Source organism: Quercus lobata, chromosome 3 (assembly GCF_001633185.2).
Source record: "Quercus lobata isolate SW786 chromosome 3, ValleyOak3.0 Primary Assembly, whole genome shotgun sequence".
Lineage (NCBI taxonomy): Eukaryota > Viridiplantae > Streptophyta > Magnoliopsida > Fagales > Fagaceae > Quercus > Quercus lobata.
In genome coordinates this window covers 43896829-43923309 of record NC_044906.1, presented here as the reverse complement: position 1 = coordinate 43923309, position 26481 = coordinate 43896829, and the positions used below count along the sequence as shown (strand labels likewise).

The 26481-nt window shown below is 35.5% G+C and overlaps 2 protein-coding genes and 1 pseudogene across 2 annotated transcripts in view; 1 reads left to right on the top strand and 2 right to left on the bottom strand.

Annotated features, from left to right (window-relative positions):
• LOC115981871 (MAP3K epsilon protein kinase 1-like) overlaps positions 1-7749 on the bottom strand; it is a 60222-nt gene extending 52473 nt beyond the window's left edge. The window contains exons 1-3 of the mRNA XM_031104287.1: positions 7449-7749; positions 7117-7251; positions 4923-4943 (exon numbers count right to left, since the gene is read on the bottom strand). Of these exons, the coding sequence (XP_030960147.1) occupies positions 4923-4943; positions 7117-7251; positions 7449-7508 (216 nt within the window). The 5' untranslated portion in view covers positions 7509-7749. The remainder of the gene's footprint in view (positions 1-4922; positions 4944-7116; positions 7252-7448) is intronic.
• A 1158-nt stretch (positions 7750-8907) lies between these two features.
• On the top strand, positions 8908-10554 carry LOC115980947 (annotated as a pseudogene).
• Positions 10555-20730: 10176 nt separating this feature from the next.
• Positions 20731-24210, bottom strand: LOC115980946 (F-box protein PP2-B10-like). The gene is made up of 4 exons (XM_031103139.1): positions 23926-24210; positions 22756-22877; positions 22228-22657; positions 20731-20856 (listed from the first exon to the last, which is right to left on the bottom strand). The coding sequence occupies exons 1-4, from the start codon at positions 24208-24210 to the stop codon at positions 20731-20733; spliced, it is 963 nt and encodes a 320-aa protein (XP_030958999.1).
• Between the last annotated feature and the right edge of the window lie 2271 nt (positions 24211-26481).

Here is a 26481-nt window from a genome sequence, read left to right as displayed (position 1 = left end):
ACCAAAGGATATTTGAAACTCCCCTCAGATGATCCCCAAAGAAAATTCCTTTGAATCCTTTCCAATCTAGCAGCCGCAGCTTTAGGAATAGTACAAAGAGATAAGAAGTATGTTGGGAGGCTTGAGAGGGTACTCTTAAGTAACATGAGCCTACCACCCTTAGATAAATAGAGACGCTTCCACCCAGATAGCTTCTTCTCCATTTTCTCCAAAATAGGATTCCATATTGAAGCTGTCTTAAAAGAAGTCCCTAACGGCATCCCCAAATATTTCATAGGCAAACTGCCCACTCTACATTGAAGAGTATTAGCCAAAGCGTTTAGATTATTTACCTCCCCAACAAGGACAATCTCACTTTTCCCAACATTGACCTTCAAACCCGTAAAGGCCTGAAAACAAGACAACACCAACCTAATGGACAGAAGCTGTTCCCTAGAGGCATTACAAAATAAGATAGTGTCATCAACAAATAGCAGATGGGAGATACTCAACCCAACAGAGTTCACAGGGCCCACATGAAAACCCCGAATAAGATTACACTCCTCTGACTTCTTCAAAAGTCTACTCAAAACCTCCATAATCAAAAGAAACAGAAACGGGGATAATGGATCCCCTTGTCTCAAACCACGAGAACTACCAAAAAAACCTTCAGGGGAACCGTTTACCAGAACAGAAAAACGGACAGAAGTAACACAAGCCTTAATCCATCCCCTCCATTTCACCCCAAAACCCATTCGGCCCAACAAATAAAACAAGGCCTCCCAGTTCACATGGTCATAAGCTTTTTCAATGTCAAGCTTGCAAACCACACCTGGTAATCTGCTCTTCAACCTACTATCCAGACATTCATTTGCAATAAGCACTGAATCCAGAATCTGCCTTCCGCCAACAAACGAATTTTGAGACTCTGAGATAAGATTATCCAAAACCACCCTCAACCTATTAGCCAACACCTTGGATAGCAGCTTGTACACACTACCCACCAAACTGATAGGGCGAAAGTCCTTAATGGAAACAGCATTACACTTTTTGGGAATTAGAGTGAGAAACGAAGCATTCAAAGACCGTTCAAACATAGAGTGCCGATGAAAATAGTCAAAGAAATCCATGACATCCTTTTCCACAACACTCCAACATTTGTGAAAAAAAGCCATGGTGAAACCATCAGGACCAGGGGCTTTATCGCCCTCCATCTCCCTTAACACCTGGATGACTTCCTCCTTCGAGAACTCCTTCTCCAAGGACAACCTCTCTTCCTCTTCAATGCATGCAAAGTCTAACCCATCCATAGTAGGGCGCCAAGCCTCAGTTTCCTTATACAACCCCTGGTAAAAAAGGACTAATTGAGCGCGCACATCAGTCTCATCCTCATAAAGAACACCATCCACCTCTATCCTCTTAATTAGATTAGCATTTCTATGGGAATTTGCTAATCTATGAAAGAAACGAGTATTATTATCTCCCTCCTTCACATACAAAGCACGAGACTTTTGTCTCCAGGAAATTTCCTCAAGAGAGGCCAAATGTTCTATGTCCCCTTTAAGCTGAATGCGACGATTGTGATCCTCATTCGAAAGACCCACTGACTCCTCTCTTGCATCTAAACCTATAAGTTCAAAAAGCAAATTCTTCTTTCTAAAAGCCAAATCACCAAACACCTCCTTGTTCCACTTTTTTAAATCAGCTTTCAAAGCCTTCAACTTTTGTGCCAAAATAAAACTTGGAGAGCCTGTAAAACTATAACCAACCCACCATTGCTGCACTCTATCAACAAAACCCTCAGCTTGCAGCCACATGTTTTCAAATTTAAAGGCACTGCGACCTCGTCGAACAACAAAAGCTTCCAACAAAAGCGGACAATGATCTGAAATAACACGCAGAAGCACCCGTTGGGATATATTCTCAAAATGATCCTCCCAATCTAGAGAAACCAAAGCTCTGTCAATTCTTGACATAGAGGGAATACCAGAATCTCTAAACTAAGTGAAAGAAGCCCCCTCTAAAGGTAAATCTACTAAAGAATTACTTTCTATAAAGTCCGAGAAACCAAACATAGCCGGGCTGAACGACTCACATCCAAGTCTTTCACTAGGGTACCTGATAATATTAAAATCCCCTACTAAACACCATGCCATGGGCCACCTAGCACGCACCCGTAATAACTCCTCCCATAAAAAAGACCGCTGACTATCCTCATTGGGGCCATAAACACCTGTACAAGCCCAAACAAAGTCATCCACTACCCCTCTCAATAAGACACTGACAGAAAACTGTCCAACAATAACATCCATCTTTTCAAAAACCCTCTTGTCCCAAATCAGCAAGACCCCTCCTGAAGTCTGGACAGCATCCAAAGCAGCCCAATCAATGAAAGGACTTCCCCATAAACTTCGAACAAAAGCAATGTCAAAAGAAGCTACTTTCGTTTCTTGAAAACAAACAATATCACATTTCCACTCTTTAAGAAGATTCTTACAAGTACTTCTAAGACACTTGTCATCCTCCATTTCTTTCTTTGGAACTAGCAATAAGTTTATTACTCATGATAAATCCTCTTCTTCCTCTATATGAGCATCTACTTCCTCCACGTATTGATCATATACGGGTTCTTGAATGCATTCCCCTCCTTTATTGTCTTCAATTATCAATACACTATCACACATTTCTTCTTCTTCTTCTTCTTCTTCTTCTTCTTCTTCTTCTTCTTCATATTGATCATACATGGGTGCATTCATCAACATATCTTCTTTGGGTGCTAGAAAGGCGTTATCAAGGATTAAAGCTATACCTTCTTCTTTGCATGTATTGGCTTCCTTTGATGAATCAGATGCCACATTAACAATAAAGCGCATTGCTGCACTTCCCTCATCATTTTTGGTCTGCCAAGAATCATTTTGTAGATAGCTTGCATATAGTTGAAAGGCAGAAATTGCTTTTGCAATTTCCGCTTCATTTGAACCATTCTCGAATCTTTCCTTTACCCCTCCTAACTCTCTGAACTTGGAGTTGTTCCCACCAGGCTAAAGTTCTCCCTCTCTGCTTGATAGAGACCTACTTCACCTTCTTGGAATCTTGGACCTCATAGTACTCAAATATACTCTCAATTTGATTCAACCAATCCACAAATTCTTAAGGATTCAGGCTCCCTTGGAATTTTGGAAGGTCAAGTTTGATGTTTGGCTTCCATTTTGGCTCTTCTCTTTGAGGAACTTGCAAATGCACAAGACTTGGCTGGCCTAGGTTCTTGCACAGGCACTTGCTGATTTCCTCTCACAAGTTGGCCAAATGGGTTGTTGAAGTTGCCGTTGTTATCTGCATCAGTATCTTCAGATTGTTCACCGTCATTTCTAGGATGATGACACTGGTTTCTTCACACTTCCTCAGTCAAGGCAGCAAGCTGCCCCCTTAGCAACTTCATAGCCTGCTCCAATGTCACCTAGGGTTCTCCATGGTCAGGTTCATGTGCTACAAAAGCTTTCTTGTTCCTTCTTTTGAATACTACTAGTGCCATCTACATTAATCCTTAGGCTCACTGGTAGAGGATAAAAAAATGAATGCAAGGATTGAATCTTTGAATAGGCTATGCTGTAGAATAGAAAGGACAAGAAAGAACTTGAATTCCCAAATGGATCTCAAGCTCTGATACCAAATTATGACGGAGGAAAATGGTGAAAAAGAAAGTTGTTTTAGAAAGCTAAGTTTCTTAATGAAAAGAAAGAATGAACTAACTCTTCAAGAGACACACTCTTGGAATATTACCTCATAGGTAGACATTTCTTGGATTCAAATTCAACTAGTTACATTGAGGGCAGCCTTGCTTATTTATAGTTACATAAGCAAGTTGCTAAGTTAGTTACAAGAACCTACCATGTGGTTGCCATGTGATTGGCCAAAGCCTAACAAACTTCTCTAACTAACTAATAGGCTATTGCACTTATCACTAACAATCTTATCAACTAACTAACTTTTTGTTACACATAAAGGAACTACTTGTCATACAACATAGGCACTAGTAAACAGCTAGCTTTAAAAATGAACTGCATCACTTGGTTAGTTAGAGGTGTGTCTGTGCACCTTTTCAAAATGGGGGGTTAGGCATCCGAGATCTGGTGCTATTTAATCAACCTCTATTGGAGAAGTGACTACGGAGGAAAGCGATGGAGAGGGATGCCTTGTGGAGAAGGGTAGTGGACACTATATATGACAAATTGATGAGGAGGAGGGGGGATGGGGCTCCAATAGTGTGCATGGGCATCCAATAGAAAAGACGCAATAAATTGGGGGTTTCAATCTCTCTATTTACGGCTCTTGCCCCTCAAAAATCCTTCTATTCCTCACCCTCAATATTTGCCACATCCGTACCCTACATCCAAAGGAATCAGGTCTTGGTCACCAATATTGAAGCACTCCCTCTCACTGTTTTAGGCATCACCCATTTAACTATAAATGCGACAAATGATCAATAGTCATAGTTTTGTTTCCACATACAACACCGATTCGCTATAAACATTCCCGTTTAACAAGACTGATTATCATGAGAATCTTTTCCAATGCTGCAATGCACACAAAGAAAGCTACCTTCATTGTAGCCTTCACTCTCCATATTACCTTCCACGGAAAAGAGAACATGTAGAACACTAACACCAGAAATGCAATGCCAAAGGCTCAAAGGAAGAAGCTAGCACTCATTGGAAATTAAAGATATAATGTATCAATGGTTAAAGCCATAGCCAATTAGGTATGCAACAACTTCAGCATATCTCAAGAAGGCTTCTCAGTTAACCCAATGCCTTCAAGCACTACAGGTATTAGTGTGCATTAGTGGATCACACTAAATCTCATGGTTGGAATTAAGCAAAGGAATACACAATTAAAACCATAATTAAGACATTACAACTAAAAATCAAGAAAAAAAAATGTACCTTCAGTAAATCAATCTCTTGCTAAACCGTTAAAGCGTCCGACCAATGAGAGTAAAATCAAAGGAAAAAAGCACCCAGTGAGACAAATCAACATGGTAGATACATGAAACAATAATATATGGAAAGATAACATATTAGAGGACCAAATACATATATAAATCCAATTCTTATATTTATCGTCTACTCTGCTAAACAAGACACACTCATTTTTAACCTCAGAAAAAGAAAGGTTTCATAATTAAGGTTGACAATAAAAATGCGCTAAGATAGAAAATGAGCTTTGAGAAACAAGGCAGCTGGGGAACTAGAAGTTATATAGATACAAGGTAATAAAAAAGAAGATGAGAAAGTCCCAAAGTTTCCATGCATGTATTGATGAGATGTAGATGTATATATTTGCAACACCTTAAAGGTTCACACTCCATTACAAGCATGAAATTTCCCATCTCACATCCAATAGAGGTTTCATTTTCCTTGATATGTACTAAAATTTTATTAAATGAAAATAGAGCACGCCCTAGTACATGGGCAGTATACAAGAGCCCCACCGAAGAATTAATATCTAACCAACAAAAATTTCGTAAAAGAAGAAATAATCGTTTAAAAGGATCAAACAAAGTAATTACTACACTGATTTTTTTTTTCAACATTTTCAAAACATGGATTCTTAAGGTGACTTAAATTGATTACACTGCGTTTGGTATAGCTTATTTTCATTGGTTTATTTATTTCAAAAAACAAGGTGATTACATTACAGTACATTTGGCTTTTGCTTTTTTGTTTTTTGTCTCAACTTTTTTGCAAATAATCAAACTTTTAGCTTTTTGTCACACATTTAACATAAATGTTACCAAAAACTATATCTTTTGAAAAACACTATGTAAATAAGTTGTTCCAAAACACAAGCTTATTTTCACTGATTTATTTATTTCAAAATATAAGCTGGGTAAAATTACAGTTTTACTTAAACGTGAGGTTTTAAAAGGTTGTACCTTTTAAGCTGCAAATTAGCTGAACAGAGGCTAAATACAATAAGCAATTAGGCAAACAGAAACAACAATAAATGCTCTACAGAATCTGGAAGAACCAGGAATAAGGTTGGAGACATACAAGAAATACTTTTGAAAAAATGGCAATAAAAAAGCTTATTAAAATTTGGCAGTAAAAGAAGGTAATACCCCTTTTGTAAGAGTCCATCATCTGCTATAAGAAAAATAATTCTTTATGATTTAGGCATAGAAAACATGGATTAAATTGAAAAACAAAATATATGTGATAACCTCTAGTCCAATAGCCAACAAGGTAAGTCGGTCACTGTGAATGTCACCTCATACCCAAATAGCTCACATTATCAAAACCCAAACCAAGACATATTATCCAATAACTCATGTGAAAAGTATGTAGAAAGGGCGCGCAACACTAAGTAATCCAATCCAACCCACATTACTGACTAACAGTGGATAATTATCTTTCTTAGAGATACTAAATACAATTCCATGAATGAGAAAAATGGAGGTTGCATTAATAATAAAGATCTCTGGAGATACCACTAAAAAAAGATTGAACATGTTAGAGGATCTGAACAAATTCTGCTTTTCAAATAAAATGGTATGTAGTAAGTTGAAGGTATTTTTTTTTTTAATGGCGGGGGTGCAAATAAGATGAAGGTATTATTTTCAACCAAAATATGTTTGAATTAGGTTCTGGTTAAGTAGCAAAACTCAAAATTACCTAAACAAGCCCAGAAATTTATTTTGTACAATTTCTAATTTGCAACTTCTTCATTGATAACGTTAATAATGACCCTATCAATTACTGTATTTGGGTCAAGGGGTTCATCATGCTCGACTCCATAACTATACAAATTTCCAGCTTTAAAATTACATGGTGAAAAGAAAAACAATGCACATATGCAAAGTAATTATATGGTTATGTAAGTATATGGAATTTGATTTTTTTTTGGCAGGACAGCTTTCAGCTCCCAAACTGGTATGAACTAGAAGCACCCCAAATAATTTTTTGATAAATTATATTTATTATTAACTACAACTTTAATATACAATCTTCTACAAATGTGACTAATAACAAGGTCCATACTGTTCCAAAAAAATCTTCCAGAAGACATTAATAATAGAGAAAATGATGAAGGGGTGACGTGGGAAAGCGAAGAAAAGGAAAAGATGATTGGGCAAACCATAATGATATTGAGATCCTCTTGAGCAATATTCTCCAAAGAAACTTGTTTGATTGCAACAAAGTCACCATTCTCCAAATCCAAACCCTTGTAAACTCGACCATACGCTCCTTTCCCTATCTCATCTCCGAGCATCTACATCAACAGCCAAAAAATGAACAAAAATTTTACTTTTGTTATGTACGAGTACGAGTACGAGTACGAGCCACAGATTGAGAATATTACTACCTACTCATTCAAACTAGAATATTACTACTACTAGTTTGATGGATGAAAAATGATTTGATTGCGGGTAAGCACTAAGCAAAGCAAAGAAGAGAAAGAGATGATACGTATTTGTTGTCGAGAGTCTTGGATTTGTGGAAGGCGGAGGAGGTCATTTGGCGAGACATGGCTGATGATGATGAAGATAATGATGCTGATGATGATGATCGCCTTCAATTTCGACCTTACCTTGGCTTAGCTTAGCTTTCTTTCAAAATAAACCCTAACAGACCAGTGCTCAATTTCCATTTCAATTTCCATTTCCATTTCCATTTCTTTCTACAACAAAGTGTTGTTGGGTGAGGATGGAGGAGAGAGAGAGAGAAAGAGAATGCTTTGCTAATTACGACCCAAATACTCGGATTCGGACTCGGACCCGGACCCCGACTGTGACTCGGACTCGGATTCTCCTTCGTTATTTTTATTTTTATTTTTTCCATGTGGGGGTAATTTGGGTAGTATGGTAGCAGAGCTGCAGAAGTAGTAGTATTCCTAATTCCATTTGTGGCCGATTCGACTAATAATTTTTTTTTTTTTTGATACAATTCGACTAATAATTAAAAAGCCAGATCTGGCCTACTATCACTACTAGTCCAACGTACTTAGATTGGCGCTGAGTTTTGAGTATCACTACTACTGCCAACTATTAACTGTCAAATTTAAAATGGATGGTCAAAATGGAATGGAATGTTCTCTCTTCGGGAGCAACCTTTCTACTTTTTTATCTTTTTTCCTTTTTTAAAGAGAATTTCAAACTTGTGACATTCATTTTTAAGGATCATTCTATCATACCCACTCTTTTTTTGGGTATGGTACCCACCTAAATCTAAACCATTAAATGAATAAAAATTTGATCTGAACTGTTCATTTGATTTAGAGCAAATACTGTCTACTGGTCAAACAAGTTATATATATAAGTAAAAAAACAGAAAGAACCCAGTATTCACTGTGCGCTTCTCTTTCTCAACAACAAAATTCTCTCAGTCGCACTTTTCTCGGCCAAAATGGGTAATTAATCTTGATTTTCCAACTATTTAGTTAGTAGGCCCGGTTCTCAAACTATATTATTTACTAGCATCTCGAGTTTATAAGACTCGATTTTAGCTTATAAATCGAGTCTCAAAGACTCGATTTCTATGGTCTAATCACATCCAATGTGACATATTTTTGTACGAACACATAAAAATCGAATCTCTAAGACTCAATTTATAACCCTAATAATTTTGCGGCATATTTTTCCACGTGACGAACACATGGAAATCGAGTCCCTAAGACTCGATTTATAACCCTAATAACTTTGCGACATATTTTTCCACGTGGCGAATACATGGAGGCCAAGTCTCTAAGACTCAATTTATAACCCTTATAACTTTGCACAATCAGCGAAGAACCCAAAAAAAAAAAAAAACAGTAACAGAAAGAGAGAGAAGATCGAGATTGGCGTGGGAGAGAAGAAGATGGTAGAGAGAGAAGAACTAAGCCTCAAAACTTTCCCGATCCCTCACTGTGAGAGAGAGAGAGAAGAAGATGGCAGAGCCAGAGCGGCAAAGATTACGCTCAAATCCAAAATTACTAGAAGAGTGCATTAGGGAAATAGTATCACTGTTGAATCCTAAAGAATGGTGCAGAGGGTGTGCGGTTTCGCGAATATTCCGTGAGGCTTCTGAGTCCGATGAAAATTGGGTTAGATTTTTGCCTCCTGATTGGCTGGCAATCCTTTCCAGATCATCGGCTCACTTACATTTCACTTCTTTGAAACAGCTATACCTCGATCTTTCCGATAACCACATTTTAATTGACGGCGATACAAAGGTACTTTCCTTGTATTCCTTTTCTACAATACAACTCTTCAAATACGGGTTCATTTTGTGGGTTTGGGATCAAATTTCAAAACTCGGGGTGTCCATGGAAACCGTCCGACCCACCGCCACCCGATCCGATTACTCCGGCGGTCGGACGCAGGTTCCAACCTCATTAACCCGACCCCAGTGGGTCGGTTGTCGGTTTTTAATTTCAAAACCCGTGAAACAAGACCCGAACCGAAGTCTATTCAAAATCCGGCCATTTTTTTTAGATTCCGGCCACTTTTTTCATTTAAATCCGTCGATTTTTGGCACAATAAACACCGGATCTGGCTGAACCAGTGATCTCATCATGATTTGCCAGAAATCTCGCCGGATCCGACAGGATCTCACCGGATCTTGGATGGATTTGGCAAGATCTCGCCGTGTTTCGAAGCATTTCGGTGATAATTGGGTTCACCCAAAACCGACCACCACCCGCCGGCAACCCGAACCGACAAATCCGGAGCTTTTAATATCTTTTTATCAATTTTGTGTCAGCCTCTAATTCTCGTTCACGTGATTTATTGTACGATGCTATGTTCATCTGGGATAAGGTAATTTTTTGGGATTAGCATCATAATTTTCCATTCATTTCAATTTGAGACATTTCTCTTTTCTATCCAATTAAATCACATGCATAGTGATTTTTATTTTGGACATAGAAAATACATTCATTAAAATGAAAAAAAAAATGTAGTACAAACAGATGTGAAAAGAAAACAATTCGAACACCAACATAAATAAATAAGGGTGAGCACTTAATATGTTACAAACTGTCTTCCTAGTTTTCCACTTCTAGAACACTTAATTCTATTTCTGAATTTGCTGAATGAAAAGAAGTAAAGGGGTCAGTTCTTGAATGAATTTAGTTATAGCGCCATCTGCAAAAAGAAAAACAGAATAAAACACACACACAAAAGGAGCTTTTATCTTGGTGTTCAAAATATGAAAGATTTGGTTGTATGTATGCTTGTGGCCATATCTGTACTGATCTTCTTTGTTTCCAGCAGAGCTTTTTCTAGGACAAATCAAGTGGTAAGAAATGTTACCTTCCTCCTGCAATGGAATTGTCCATTATATGGACACTCCTCAATATTGGAGATGGATTTCTCTACCTGAAGAATCCAGGTCTGTCCCTATTATATATTAGTACTCCTTTATTTATTTATTATTTTTAAATTTAGACTTCTTTTTTTTCATCTAGTTCTTAACGGTGTACATGTAAAAATCAAACAGGTTCCCAGAGGTAGCGTAACTTCATGATGTGTGGTGGTTTGACATTAACGGTAAGATGAGTACTTCCATTCTGTCTCCCAAAACACAATCATGAAACAAAATGTAATAGAGTGGCAACTCAGTTGATTTGGAATTTCCTCCTATTTGAGAAACAAAATTTCAATACCCATGATTGCTTTACCATAATTCTCCCCCACCAAGACGACCACCACCAAATAAATAATATAAAAAAGCATAATAATAAAAAATAAAATTTGTTGTAATGGGAGGGTCTGTCAACTATGCTTGTAACAAAATGTAATAGAGTGGCAACTCAGTTGACAGACTAGGCTGGTAGAGTAAATGAGTTTCATGTCTGGCTAGGGGAAGGCTCTGACTACTTCAAACATTTGTACAACAAGAACTAGTAGTCTTGTTCCTTAATACAAATACTGCTATTTTAATTAAATTAAAATAAAAAGGTTAAGAGATTGTTATAGCATTATGTCCCCGTAAGTCCTCTCTCAGCTAAGTTCTACCTATCCCTGGCATTCTTTAACATGGTACTGTAGTTAGGGAAGCCTAACATAATGTTATATATATGAGTGAGCTGATATATATGTATTTGGAATTATAGATCTTTTTGCTACACTGTTCTCCTCTTATAACCTTTTGATTGTCTTCTCTATGTTAGCAATGATGTTATCTTTTATCTTTATCTTGTGCATTTCTTTCAAATATTGATTTTTCTGTGGCACTTTCCAATGCTAGTCATTGCAATGTTTTGTAACAACTGCAAATTAGATATTTTATATATATATATATATATATATATTTTTCATCACAATTTTTTTTCAATCTATAGTTTTTAGTTTGTTTGTTGGTTTTGTTGCTTGGGTTTACTCCCATGGCATTTGAATACGACTTAGAAAGCCTTAGTTGATAGTTGCTTTGCTAATTTATGGAGTTTGTCAAACGATTTTGTATATTACTTTTGTATCAACAGTTCAGTCCTTCACATATTTTTTATTCTATAATTTTTTTTTTCCTTTGCTGAGTTGTTAAAGTTGAGTTGGAGCTAAAGCTCATTGGCATCTATGTTATTTGCAACTTAAACTTCCTGCATTCGTATATTTTTTCTAAGCCGTATATATGTTTTTTTTTTCCTTTTCAAATATCCAAAGATACTTCTCCCTTACAATTTAGCTTTACCTATTGAGGGGGAGGGGCAACCAGGTTTTTGGTCTATCTTTTGTTGGGGAGATAGTTGGGAGAAGGAAGATAGAGAGAAATATTATTCTGGTAGACAATATAAAAATTCCATTGAATTCTTACTTGCAATGAGAATTTTGATTTTTTATAATCAGAAAAAATGAAATGAAAGTGTTCAAACTTCTATTGTATGCCTTTTTGAAATTATTTTTGCTATATGGTTGGCATATTGTTAGTATCCTCTCTTATTAGATATATCATATATGAAAACTACGACATTTCATGAGTCCAGCACCTTTTAGTCTCAATTACAGAAACTCATTAGTTGTTAAAAGAATTTAAATTGAATGCTAAATAATCACATATTTAATGGCATTGAGTTTTTTAATGTTTACTCTTCAACTAAAGTATTTATGATTGTTGTCTTTTTATAAGTGGACTACTGGTATTGGCAAAGTTACAATCCCTTCTCTTTTGTAGACTTAGTAAATTGTTTACGTTTTAGCTTGCAATTCTTTAGATTACTGCAACTTCCCTTCTTGGTGTGTGTGTAATTTCTACCAAAAAAAACTTTAGAAATTAGAGGGTTTCTTTGTTTTCTTTCTAATAAAATGTTTATGACTTAAAAAAAATAAAAAATAAAAAAAGAAAAGAAAAGAAAAGAAAAGAAAGAATGTTGAATGACAATAGCTATCAAACAGAAGTGAACAAATGAGTATTCTTCCAACTGTTTAGGTCCCCAAGTAAAATTTCAAATACAGTATTGCTATTAATTAGACCTTTTCTCTTCATGTTCCCCATATTAATTTCCCAGTTATGCTCACTTTCTTGGTACTAGTCCTTATATTAATGAGTCTTGAAATTTAGCACACGGGTCCAGAAGTTTCATTGTACGATGAAGTTATATATGTAGACATTGTTCGGGAAAAAAATTGGCATTGAAGGTGAAGGTAAGGCCCCGCCTCAATTCTTTTAAATGAATCTTCTATTTTTCTACCTGAACTCCCATTTCATATTTTTTCTTCCTATAAATTGTGGAATGGTCATTGTTTGTAAAATAAATTTGCTGCACAAATGAATTCAAAAGCTTTCTCACGACTTTATTCTGTGGAAGTAGTTTTTTTAGAACCTAAGGAAAATTACACTCCTGAGATCAAATAGATGTTGATGTACTATAATTTTTCCCTTTTAAGAATTGTACTCAGTCTCAACTGATTAACAAGTGCATGAAAAAAAAGCTTCATTTTGTTTTGTCCAACCAATGAATTTTCCATTGATTAGACTATTTACTCCTTGGTGGTTGGTAAAAGTGTCATGTATGCTTTGTAGATTTGGTGATGAAGAGTTTATTTATAGAAGTCAATTACACAATTTGCCTTAATGTTTTCTTCACTCAAAATATTTTCAAAAAATCTCTTAAGATAATCACGTTAAAAATGTTTAGTTGACGTTTATCTTAATTTCTCAACAGATTTCCTTAGTGTATGTAATTATTTATTTATCTTATAAATTGATGCTTAATGTCATGGCTTAGTTCATTCAAGTGAAATAGTGCTGGCACTTACAATGCATAAGGCTAGAATATGGCTTAGCTCACTAAATGTTTTTTTGGTTAATGAGTTCTTAGACTTCATTTTTTTGCAATAGGAAATTTTAGACTTTTGACATAGTTATTGAATCTTTCTTAGCAGATTGCCTTAGTGTATGTAATTATTTATTTATCTCTTAAAATGATGCCTAATGTCATGGCTCAGTTCATCCAAGTGAAATAGAGTTGACACTTACAGTGCATCAAGCTAGAGTATGGCTTTGCTCACTAAATGTTTTTTTGATTAATGAATTCTTAGACTTTATTTTTTGGCTATGATGATAGAGTTGGGGGTGGTGAATGTCATTGCAGTTCTGGCAACATGTTGTGAAAGAGATTAAGGGTGGTATATCATTATAGGTTGTTGCATCTTCATCATAATCACAAGGTGAACATGTGTTTACCCAAATCAATAGCTGATGTGTTTTTGTCATTATCACAAGATGAAGATAGACTTAGTGTGGTATATTTATCTTAGTTTTAAAATTGATTCTATTATCCATTATAACATTTGTAAATGCCTTTTAATTTTTTATGATATAAGTTTTATGTTAAGTTGTGTGGTAGTCACTTCACAAGTATAAGTGATTGTGGGGTGTGGGGAATAAGGGATAGGGTTCAAGTTTCCAAGAAGGAGCTTCACACACATATGCACTTAAATTAGGATAGAATAGAATTTCTATCTTGTATAAAAATAAAAATAAAAACATTGATCATCTATGTTGTCTAGGACAAAGTTTGCAAGGAAAAAGTTTGCAATTCCCACAGCTTTCAATTGTGATTTTTTTTTTTCAAATGTATGTTATTGCTTTCCTTGTTTTTATTTCATGTTATATTGAGATAGGAGTATGGGGAGAGTGGAAAATATTGAAGAGCAGGGTGCTGTCCAAGTTCCCCCCCGGGGAAAAGACCAGTTGGACTATTTTTAATTTATTAGTAAGATTCATTTTCATTATATATCCATTTATAATATATTTCCTATTGTTATATTTAAAATAATCTATTTTATTAAATTTGGATTTTCAGTAAAAAGCAAATAGAATTTATGAAAGCTAAGCACATTGTCGATAAGATAAGCATAGATGTAAGTTGAATAATACTTATAGTTTTTAGGTTATTGTTATTGTTTAGTTGACATGACATATTCATGGAGATCTTAATTGAGTATGAATACCTATTACAAGTTAAGAAGGAGATTAGAGAAAAGTGGATGAATCTTAATGAAAACTCTAAATTAGAGTACAAGAAGGAAGCACGTGAGAATTCTGAAAAGTATGCTAATTTGTCACATGATATTCCTCGCAAATCACGTAAAGTAAGTATTTACCTATGAAACTTTTAGCATTCAGGACTATGTATTAAATTTCGTAATGAAACCCTTTTTGTTCATTATATACTCGGTGTGCCCCTAATCGTGTTCGTTTGATGGCTTTAAATTTAAATGAAAGACAAAGATTTGTTATTCGAGAAATGGGATTTGGTAGTATGTTGGATTTAAGGTCTACACAGTTGGATAGAGATCTTTGCAAATGGTTAGTTGATCATTTTGACCACAATTCTTGTGCATTGGATATTTGTGTGGAAGGAGGTTACCAATATCCACTGAAGATGTAGAATTTATTCTAGGAATAAAATCAAGTGGGGTAGATGTGTCTATTGTTGCAAGCGCTGAAGAGATAAATCATATATGCTAACAACATGGATTAAATGTGGTAGGGAATATACCAATTACCCTCTTAGAGGGTAAGCTGAAGGAGATGAAACATCGGGAAAAGAATTTGTTGGTTGTTTTTTGCTGTTTGTATTGGGTACTTTATTATGTCCCACTCCAAAACCTTATATCAAGCGGTCCTTTATCTCAATTTTCCTTAATATTGATGAGTTCAAAAACTTGAATTGGGCGAAGTTGGTGTTGGATTTTCTTATTCAAGGTGTGCGCAAATATAAAGGAAAGAATCGTGTTGGCGTTAATGGTTGCTTGCTATTTTTAATGGTAATTTGTAGAAAATAGTGACTTTCAAGAATATGATTTTGTTTATTAAATTTCTATCACTCTTTTGACTAAATTTCTATGACCCTTTTATACATATTGCAGTTGTTTTATTTTAAGCATGTCAATGTTGAAACGAATCTTGAACATGTGTCCAAACGACTTCTACTATGTATCTGTTATTGGAGGAAAGAAGTTAACCAAAGGATGCTTAAATTACATTCAATTGGAAGTTTTGACAGTCCTAAGGTAATAATTGACTTTTTTTAATGTTTGACTATTTATAAATAAGTTAAATATGTTTTATATATGAATTATTACCCCCATGTAGTTGGCGTAATATATATATATATATATATATATATATTTTATCATAGTTGGTTGTAACACAAATGGATGGTGGACATGAGACAGAAAATATTCTACTAGAGAAACAAGATACTAATGAATCTCATGCTATGCCATCTCAACATGAAGACAAGCCAAATATGGTATCTTTTTTCAACCAATAAATCTTATGAATTTGATGATAATTTGGTGCTGGACATTTGTTGATGATTGTACCTATAAATTAATCCACAAGGTTCTGATGAAGCAATTCGTAGAATTGAGCAATCAATAACAAGTCTTAGAGAAGAAATGCTAGTCAAGCAGAAAACCGTGGTAGACATTGCAAACAATATGGACACATTTAAGAATGACATTCTTTTGGAGTTAAAGAAAATAGCAAGGGAACATAATGGACATTCCAATGACCTCAACTTAAATGATATTATAGATGTTAAAAAAGAAATGAAGTCTGCATCTCCGTATATAATCCAAGACACAATGGATCAAGATGATACATAATGTGCTAAAAAAGAATCTTAGATAGAGTCTACATCTCCAATTCAAGACAAAATGGAACAAGATGATACAGAGCACATCAAAAAAGTATCTAAGATAGTGTCAATGGAGGAAGACTGCAATGTTCACATTGCTGGGCTAACTCAATCTAATCAAAAACCTGGCAGCAAAACACCCTTGTCTCATAATGTGGTAAGTGAATTAGTATTTGTTATTTATTTATTTTAAATGTGTTTAGGATGTTTAGTAGCAACATGAGTTTTTGTTTTTTTTTGTTTTTTTTTTATTATTTATTATTTATTTATTTATTTATTGCACAGGATGTGGATATGCTGCAATTAACTTTCCCTCATAATGTTCAACTTAATGCATAATGTTCAACTTAATGCATCATGTGTTACACCTTCTAGCAAGCCTAAAGTCACCAGATCACAAAAACATAGCCCAATTGTCACATCACAAGTTGAAGTTCCAAAAGTCAAAAAGAGGAAAGAAATCAAAGATTCATTGCAGGTGAGTTCATGAATGTGTACATTGATACAACATATTTTTATATGCTAATTTGATTATACTATATTCTTTTAGGAATCTATACTGGGTGATGACGAGGATATGAATTAGTTCGAACCATTTACTGAAATGGAGAAGATCATATGTAACTACATTTTTAATAAAAATTTTGAGAAGAGGTTTGTCCTTTTTGAAGTTGGTATTAAAAATAATGAATTTATTGAATAAGCTCTAACATAAGAATTTGTCAATGAATAATGTTTAGTGAAGTTCTTGTTTCCATGAAATATGTGTATGGTGATCATGCAGCTTTCAATACCTTGCTCCCTAACCAATGGATAAGCAGTCAAGTTAGTATATGAAATTAAAATACTGTAATAAATATTTGTGCTGTTTATTTATACAATAATTATAACAATTATGTTGTATTTTAGATTATTAATTTGTTCGTTTGCAAGATGAGGATGGAAGAGAACAGATATAGAGACATGTTTGTGTGGTATTTGCCAACGCATTTTGCTGTAAGTTTTCGTAATATTTTGGTTTGTGTGCTTATAGTGTTTAATTAATACACAAGTTGTTTTTTCTTGAATAGATGTTTTGGATTGTGCTTGTAGTGTTTAATTAATACTTTATTTTTTTGAAATTTTTATATATTTTTGTAGCAAAAAATGCTTGAAGAAGATGGCAATCCCACACTAGAATGGTTTAAAAAGACATATAGGGACGATGACAAGTATATGTCAAATTTGGTGAAGTGTGAACGGGTAATTTTACTTAGCGTGCACACACACACATGTATATTACATTGACACATGCTAATACATTGTTCATTTGTACCTGTAGATTTTTATCCCTATGAATGACAATAATTGTCATTGGTACTTATGTGTCGTTGATTTTGCAAAAAGATTTATATATATACTGGACTCTTTGCAAAGCACAACTAGTCAAGACATTCAAACAAAAAATTTTAAAATTGTGGTATTGTTTCTTACTCTTTCTACTCAATAATGATTGTTTTTAATGTAATTTTGTTAGGTATTGTACTAAAAATAACTGATGTTAAAATCCAACTTTGCAATAGGTTACGGGCCTTGATAAGTTATTGAGTTTTTTAGAGAGAGACAAGTATATTGATAGTATTACCAAATTTAGATTGAAATCACCCAACTCGAATCCTCAACAAAATAATGGGTAGGTACCAAATTGTACTAGTACATACGGATAACTATTCTATGCATTTTTCAAATTGCAGAATTTTAACAATTTTCGTTTTTTAGGTATGATTGTAGGATGTATGTTATAAAACACATGTTTACAAATACTTCCAGCAAGCATATACCCCTTTTGGTAAAAAATTTCTTTGAATTAAATACAAATTTTCACATAATTTGTTTAAACTACTTCTTAATTACATGTCTAATTATTTGTAGGAGAGCTGGTTAGAACGTTTACGGTACAAGTTGGCAGCAAGTCTAGTGCTTTCAAAGAATAATGATCAACGTTCGAGAATTGTTGAAATTGCTAGAAACATTTCACTACAGGAATATTTTCGGTCACTCAAAGATTAGTATAAAAGAATGAATAGGATATTGTTTGAGTTAGTGATTTGATGAATTGAATTTTTTTTTTTTTTCCTAATGAATGGGAGATTGAATTTTTATCTTTCATACAGCAATTTAGTAAATTGTTTTTTATTTTTCTAATGAATGTGAGGCTGAATTTTTATTTTTTGTTATCACATACGTTTGTGCTGTGTGCACAAACTGTTTTGATTTCAGCGGCTCTGTTTTGTTAATTATTAATTTATTTTGTTAAAAATAACAGATCTTTTGATAATCAACTATATAGATTCATTTTGCTTAAACTATCTATTGTGTTTTCGTTGTTTTCACTTCTCAGGTGGTAGTGCCAGTGGTTGTAGATCTTTGAATTTTAATTCTATATGATTACTCACATTTCTTTGGGTCATGTCTGGTGGTGCAGATCTTTGAGAGAAGTAGTAATATTTCTTTGTTTACTCTCTACTATATACCAAATCTTGGCTTTCTATATGATTATACACATTTTTTTAATTCTTATATGTTTTAAAAATGTGAGATGATGAGATTTCTTATATGGTGAAGGAGCTATTTGTCAACTCAAAGTTATAAACTTCTTATGCTTTCTTCTCTTATTTGCAATCTTTATGTTTTGATATATGAATGTGTTGTGAAGGTTTAGATATAGTGTGACTCTATTATGATATAAAAGAAACTTTCTTGGTTTCATTTATCACATTTTTTTTTTCATTCTCTTTCCCTCGTGGCAATAATTGGATGCTATTGGTTAGGTTTTTTTTTTTTTTTTTTTTAATGATTGATTTTAAGGTGCAAGCAACAATGAATTTCCCTTGTAACTAAAGAATAAAAAAGATGATTTCTAGTCACTCTAAGCACCTTGTCAATTGGATGAATACATTTTGAATGATTTCTGGTCAGTTTATTATTTATGTATGCTGATTGGATGAATTCAGCTAGCCCTTTATAATTTTTGCACCTGATGGTGGAAGTAAGTTAGGCAAGTCTCTTGGATCTTGAAGAGTCCACGTTGTAGCCTTTAACTAGTCGTATTGTGGTACTTCTGACCATTGGAGGATTGTATACCCTCTCTTAGCACCTTGCTTTGAACCAATTTCTTATTGTAGGCAATTTGTTACGTTCTAGGTTTGTTCTGTATATTTCTGAACTCATGTGCATTGAAAAGAAGAAACTTGATTTCTTCTATTTTGATGATATGTTTGTTCTTAGTAGTGTTTGTGTCCCATTTGCCCAGCTTGTCCTGTATATATCTTGAACTCAAGTGTATGGAAAAGAAAACACTTTTTTTTTTTCTTTCTATTTTGATTATAATGTTTGTTCTTAGCAGTGTTTTTGTCCTGATTCTAGGCTTGTTATGTATATTTCTAGGTTTGTTATGCATATTCTTGAAGTCGATTGTTTATTCCTAGCCTTGTTTTGTATATTTTTGAATTTGTTAGTCATAATCTTTTTCTTTGTATAAAACTTAAGCTAACCTGTTTGTTTTGATGTTATTTTAATAGGATGACAAAAATTCCTCTCAAGGCATGGATACTGTGGTTGATTTGGTACCTTTCGGTTGGCATGGAGTTTGAGACTAAGTAGCATGAATACTCCCACAATGTGGTTGATTTTGAAACTTAGTAGCATAAATAGTGAGGAATTTGGCTATGTGGCTTACAAATTTTTTTTATTCTACATTGGCTCTGATATGACACAAGCTTTTTTGAAGTAGCAAGGAGTGCATGTTGCTAATGCTGATAGACTGCGTGTTGATAAGGGCGCAGAGATAAGTGATGGCTGATAAGGCATGCCTGCTAAGGATAGAATGCTTGTTGCAATGGATTGATGGAGAAATTTGTACCAGAGCTAAGCAAATTATCACTGGATTAGTACGAAAGGCTAACAAGTTGGAAGCTAAAATTTTGCAATTGGAGAAGGCTAATTAATTTGGCAATGTGAAAGCAAATGGCCAAGGACTTGTATTTAGAATAGATGAATTGTAGTTTAGTTATTGTAAAAGATTGTGGTGACAATTTTTTTGAAAAAATAGTTAGTTTCTAATCCTATTTAATGTAATGACAATTGTAATGGCCACTCGTCATATTATATTGTACTGAAAATTGAAATGCATTTCTTGCAATGGAAATTGGCATTTAGTTGATTTTCCTTAATATTGTTCAACAGCTTGTTCAGCATAAAGACCACATTAGCTTGTTCAGTATCGCCATCATATTGCTCAATAGCTTGTTCAACAAAAACACCACATAAGATAAATAAATTTAGTCAAGTTGCTTTAATATTTAGTTGTTAACATAAAGGTTTTGTAAACTATTATCCAACAAAAAATAGGATACTTATGTCTAGTATCACTATTATAGAAGCTTATGAAAGGCTTTACAAGACAGTGACCGGTAATGTTTGTCAAACCAAAGGTCCTACTTAAGATCAACATAAAATAGGTTCCTTTTGTCCATTAACACCATCAAATAAGCTTATGGACAGCTGTACAAAACAATAACCATAAAAGGTTCAAATAATCGAAGGTCCTAATATATAAAAGGTCCTACAAAACTAGCACTGCTACTGCCCTTCAATGTTCTCAGCTCTTCCTTTTCTAGCACCAGTTCCAATGCTTTTTCCAGCTCCAACTCCTTTTCCATATCTACCAACTCCACTACTTCCAGCAATACTTGTTTGGGTTGAGACCTATAATAATAGATACATTGGACCATATGATAAGCATGTATGCCCAACAAGATCAATGACCAAAATACTGGCAATATGCAAATAGCAAGCACAATGTGTAGTATATATATTTGAAGTTAGAGAGTAGAGAAATCACAAGACATAAAAGCAAACTTCTAAATTAATTATATCCAAAGCCATATCTACTGAAGATGCTTAATTTGACAAAAAAAACATGCTTAATTTCAATGAAACATAAGCATAATCATGTTTATCAAAAAGCTTTGTTTAAAACACATGTTTACAAAAATATGGGCTGCTAGACCCTCATATCACAATCCCTTACCTCAAGGCAAATGCTTTTGCTTGTAGGGGAGTCCCCTACCAATCTTCTCCTGCCCCTAAATAGAAAGCAGCCACTTTCATTATTAAGCACACTATTCAACTCATGGAGTGTTATAATCCATAATTTCGTTACTTACACCCTCAAGTTCCTATACCTATTAATTCTTCACCCTAACTAGGCCCCTGTGAATTCCTACAACCATCCCAAATGCAACCAAACACTCAAACATGCAATTACCAGTTTAAAACATCAAAACACACAAAACTGAGCACTAATCATAAAAAAACTATAGTTTAACTAGGCTCCTGTGAATTCCTACAACCATCCCAAATGCAACCAAACACTCAAACATGCAATTACCAGTTTAAAACATCAAAACACACAAAATTGAGCACTAATCATAAAAAACTATAGTTGCAGGGCTTATAATTTTTCCTTTGTGTACTAAACAGTAGAACTAAGGTACATGAACATTCATCCATACTCTATACATACTAAATAGAGCTCCCACAAATTTACAACTCAATCCATTCACCCTAACTTGAGAAATAAATCCCCAAAGTTAGGTGGTACAATTCATTCTTACTGCTTTATCCAACAAAGTGCAACTTACTTCCAAACTTCAATTGAGTTACCAAAACACATCAACATGTCATACCAATTTACAAGGATATTACCCTATATGTCTTACACATGCCATAAAATTCTAAAAGCCAAATTCTAAAGCTACAATTTAATAAAAATCATATAAGCTAGTACACTCAAATCTGCCCCAACAGATTTGAGGTCTAGATAGTAATTCCACTATAAATTTTATACTCATCCAATTGGCTTGGGACCAATATCAAGTTTGATAGAATTGCAATTTACTATATTATCAATGTCACTTATGGTCTGTTTGGATTGAAGGAGAGGGAGGGGAAGTAGAGTACAGTAGATTTAGCACAAAATTAGCTTATTTTTAGTCAACTCAACTTTATTCCCCCTCCTTCCCCCCTCCATCCAATCAGGCCATTAGTGCTAATGAAAACACAAATTTTACTAACCCTTTGTGGCCTGGTCTTGATCCCTTTAAGAATGAGGCCAATCTTCTGGGTATTAGCTTTAATCTGCAGTTTGTCATCTTCTCCTCCCCCATTGAAAAATTGACCCAACTCAATCTCTAACCATCCATCTATTCTCTGCTTAGGATGTGAAGTGTGCTGCTGCGGCGGCAGTATAATCCGGTGTTGTTGGTTTGGCTCCATGAGAAACAGGCCCAAACGAACAATTTGTTTATAAACTTCACCTCCAATAGTTCCCACTGAAGCCTTGAAAGGAGGGCCATCAAATCCACGGGCTCCGCTCCACAACTTGTACACAAGGTAAGCGACATAGCGTGTTTTGGGAGACAGAATGGAAGTACTCATCTTACCTCTGATGTCAAACCACCACACATCATGAAGTAGCGCTACCTCTGGGAACCTGTTTGATTTTTACATGTACACCGTTAAGAACTAGATGAAAAAAAGAAGAAGTCTAAATTTAAAAATAATAAATAAATATAGGAGTACTAATATATAATAGGGACAGACCTGGATTCCTCAGTTAGAGAAATCCATCTCCAATACTGAGGATAGTCACAGCATATAATGGACAATTCCCTTACAGGAAGAAGGTAACATTTCTTACCACTCGATTTGTCCAAGAAAAAGCTCTGCTAGAAACAAAGATCAGTACAGATATGGCCACAAGCATACATACAACCAAATCTTTCATATTTTGAACACCGAGATAGAAGCTCCTTTTGTGTGTGTGTTTTATTCTGTTTTTCTATTTGCAGATGGCGCTATAACTAAATTCATTCAAGAACTGACCCCTTTACTTCTTTTCATTCAGCAAATTTAGAAACAGAATTAAGTGTTCTAGAAGTGGAAAACTAGGAAGACAGTTTGTAACATATTAAGTGCTCACCGTTATTTATTTATGTTGGTGTTCGAATTGTTTTCTTTTCACGTCTGTTTATACTACATTTTTTTTCTTTCATTTTAATGAATTTATTTTCTATGTCCAAAATAAAAATCACTATGCGTGTGATTTAATTGGATAGAAAAGAGAAATGTCTCAAATTGAGATGAATGGAAAATTATGACACTAATCCCAAAAAATTACCTTATCCTTGATGAACATAGCATTGTACAATAAAATATGTGAACGGGAACTAGAGGCTGACACAAAATTGATAAAAAGATATTGAAAGCTCCGGATTTGTCGATTCGGGTTGCTGGCAGATGGTGGTCGGTTTCGGGTGAACCCGATTATCACCGAAATGCTTTGAAACACAGCGAGATCTTGCCAAATCCATCCAAGATCCGGTGAGATCCCGTCAAATCTGGCGAGATTTCTGGAAAATCGTGATGAGAAATCACTGGTTTGGCCAGATTCGGTGTTTATTGTGCCAAAAATCGACGGATTTAAATGAAAAAAGTGGCTGGAATCTTAAAAAAATGGCCGGATTTTGAATGGACTTCGGTTCGGGTCGTGTTTCATGGGTTTTGAAATTAAAAACCGACAACCGACCCGTTGGGGTCGGGTTAGTGAGGTTGAAACCTGCGTCCGACCGCCGTAGTCATTGAATCGGGTGGCGGCGAGTCGGACGGTTTCCATGGACACCGTTAAAAGAGTTTTGAAATTTGAACCCAAACCCACAAAATGAACCCGTATTTGAAGAGTTGTATTGTAGAAAAGGAAAACAAGGAAAGTACCTTTGTATCGCCATCAATTAAAATGGGGTCATCGGAAAGATCGAGGTATAGCTGTTTCAAAGAAGTGAAATGTAAGTGAGCCGATGATCTGGAAATGATTGCCATCCAATCAGGAGGCAAAAATCTAACCCAGTTTTCATCGGACTCAGAAGCCTCACGGAATTTTCGCGAAACCGCACACCCTCTGCCCCATTCTTTAGGATTCAACAGTGATACTATTTCCCTGATGCACTCTTCCGATAATTCTAGATTTGAGCGTAATCTCTGCCGCTCTGGCTCTGCCATCTTCTTCTCTCTCTCTCTCTCACAGTGAGGGATCGGGAAAGTTTTGAGGCTTGATTCTTCTCTCTCTCTGCCATCTTCTTCTCTCCCACTCCAATCTCAATCTTCTCTCTCTTTCTGTTTTTTTTCTCTCTCTCTCTGAGTTCTTCTCTGATGTTCTGGGTTCTTTACAGTGTAAAAATATAAGGGTTATAAATCGAGTCTTAGTGACTCGATTTCCATGTGTAATACATCAAACCATGGAAATCGAGTCTTTGAGACTCGATTTATAGGCCAAAATCGAGTCTTACAAATTCGAGATGTAAGTAAATAATATAGTTTGACAACCGGGCCTACTAACTAAATAATTGGAAAATCAAGGTTAATTACCCATTTTGGCTTGGTGGTGAACTCGCCGAGCCAATTTTATGTTCAATTATGACTTATTTAGGGGTCATTCTATCGTACCCACCTATATTTTTAGGAGAAAGTTTCTCTGCAATCTGAATTGGAGGAAGTCTCTCTAAACTCAATATCAGAGAGCGACACCTGTCTCATTCCACTAAAACTCAAATTCAATATATAACTTCCGTTAACTCAAACGTTAGGCACTTTTCCATATTTTTTTATTAAAAAATAATTAATTATTTCTCACCGTCACCTAAACTCAGTCCTTTCTCTCTCTCTCTCCTTCAATGCAAATCTGTTCCCCATCTCTTTGTTTTGTTCCAGAAATACCTAAAGTAAATAAAAAAAAAAACTCAGCAAACCCCATCACCCCACCGGTCCATCACTACATCGCCGACGACACTAGCAAGAGGTGGCCAACACCTTCATCGCTGCCATTCACGACTAACCTCTACCTCTGATAAACCCATCTTTCTTCCACTCCATCCCTCTCAAAACCCACCCACCACCACAAAAAAAACCCAGCAAACCCCATCTCTCCACTAGGGATGGCAATTTTGACCCGACCCGCGGGTACCCGACCCTACATTAATGGGTCGGATTTTAACCGGCCTGATAAAGAATAGGGCCGGGTCTAGGTTTTAAGAAAAACCCAGCCTGAACCCGAACCCGAACCTGGACCTGACCCGACCCGCTTAGTTTAGCTAAAATTACCAAAAAACCAAACTATATATATTACCATATATCTAACCCTAAGTCTCACTCTTCTCTCATTCTACCCTCACTCAGCAGCCGCCCCTCTTTGCCTCTCACGCCTTAACCTTAGTTTCTAGTTTCCACTCTCACTCTCAATCTCAACTCAAGCGATCATTGATCAAGCCTTCCCTCAAGCAATCAAGCCCCACGCTAGCCCCCCCTTAAGCGACCAAGAAAATCCTCGCCGACAAGCCCAGCCACCGTGAACTACCCTTCACCAGTTACAGACCCACCACTGGATGGGTTGGGGATTTTTCATTTTCGTGTTTTTGTAAGCAAAATTTAGGTTTGGGTTTTGTTTTTGTGAGCCAAATTTGTTGGTTTTTTTTTTTTTTTTTTTTTTGTATTTTGTATTTTGTTGGTGGAATTTTCAGATTTACTAGTTTTATTTTTGGATTTGCAAAATTTCTGGGTTTGTTAGATCTTGGCATTCTTTTGGCTACCAAGAAAATTGCCAGGAAAATGTTGTTCTGTGACGATTTGTGCTTTTGGGTTTTTACCGATTTCTTTGTTTGTGATTTTGGGTCGAGCCTGATGGGCCCCACGGGCTCTGACGACAGGGCGGGTTTGGGTGCAACCAAAAAAACCCATTTATTAAACGAGCCGAGTTCAGGTTATGGGTATAGGCCCCCGGGTCGGGTTCGAGTATAAAGAAACCCGGTCCGAACCAGACCCGTTGCCATTCCTACTCTCCACTAGTCCTACTAATCTCCCTTCTACTAGTCACGGCCTATTTATCGCCTCAACAAACTCATCTCCCTTCTACCCACCACCAATTTCACCCAAAAATAATTACCCAAATCGAACTTTTGGTTAAAACAACAATCCCATCAATTTTAAGCAAAACCATCAATACCATTTTGAAAATAAATGAGATTATTGCAGGTTGATCTGAGTAGTCATAACAAATCCTTATTAATCCTTCAACGTAAAGATGAAAATGGTGGTGGATGGGTGGGTTTGAGAGGAATGAAATGGAAGAGAGATAGGTTTGTTGGAGGCAGTGGTTGGTCGTGAATGGTAGCGGTGAAGGCTTCGGCCACCTCTTGCTAGTGTTCCCATTGAAGGTAGGTGGTGGACTGGTGGGGAGTTGGGGTTTGCTGGGTTTTTTGTTGCGGTGGGTGGGTTTTG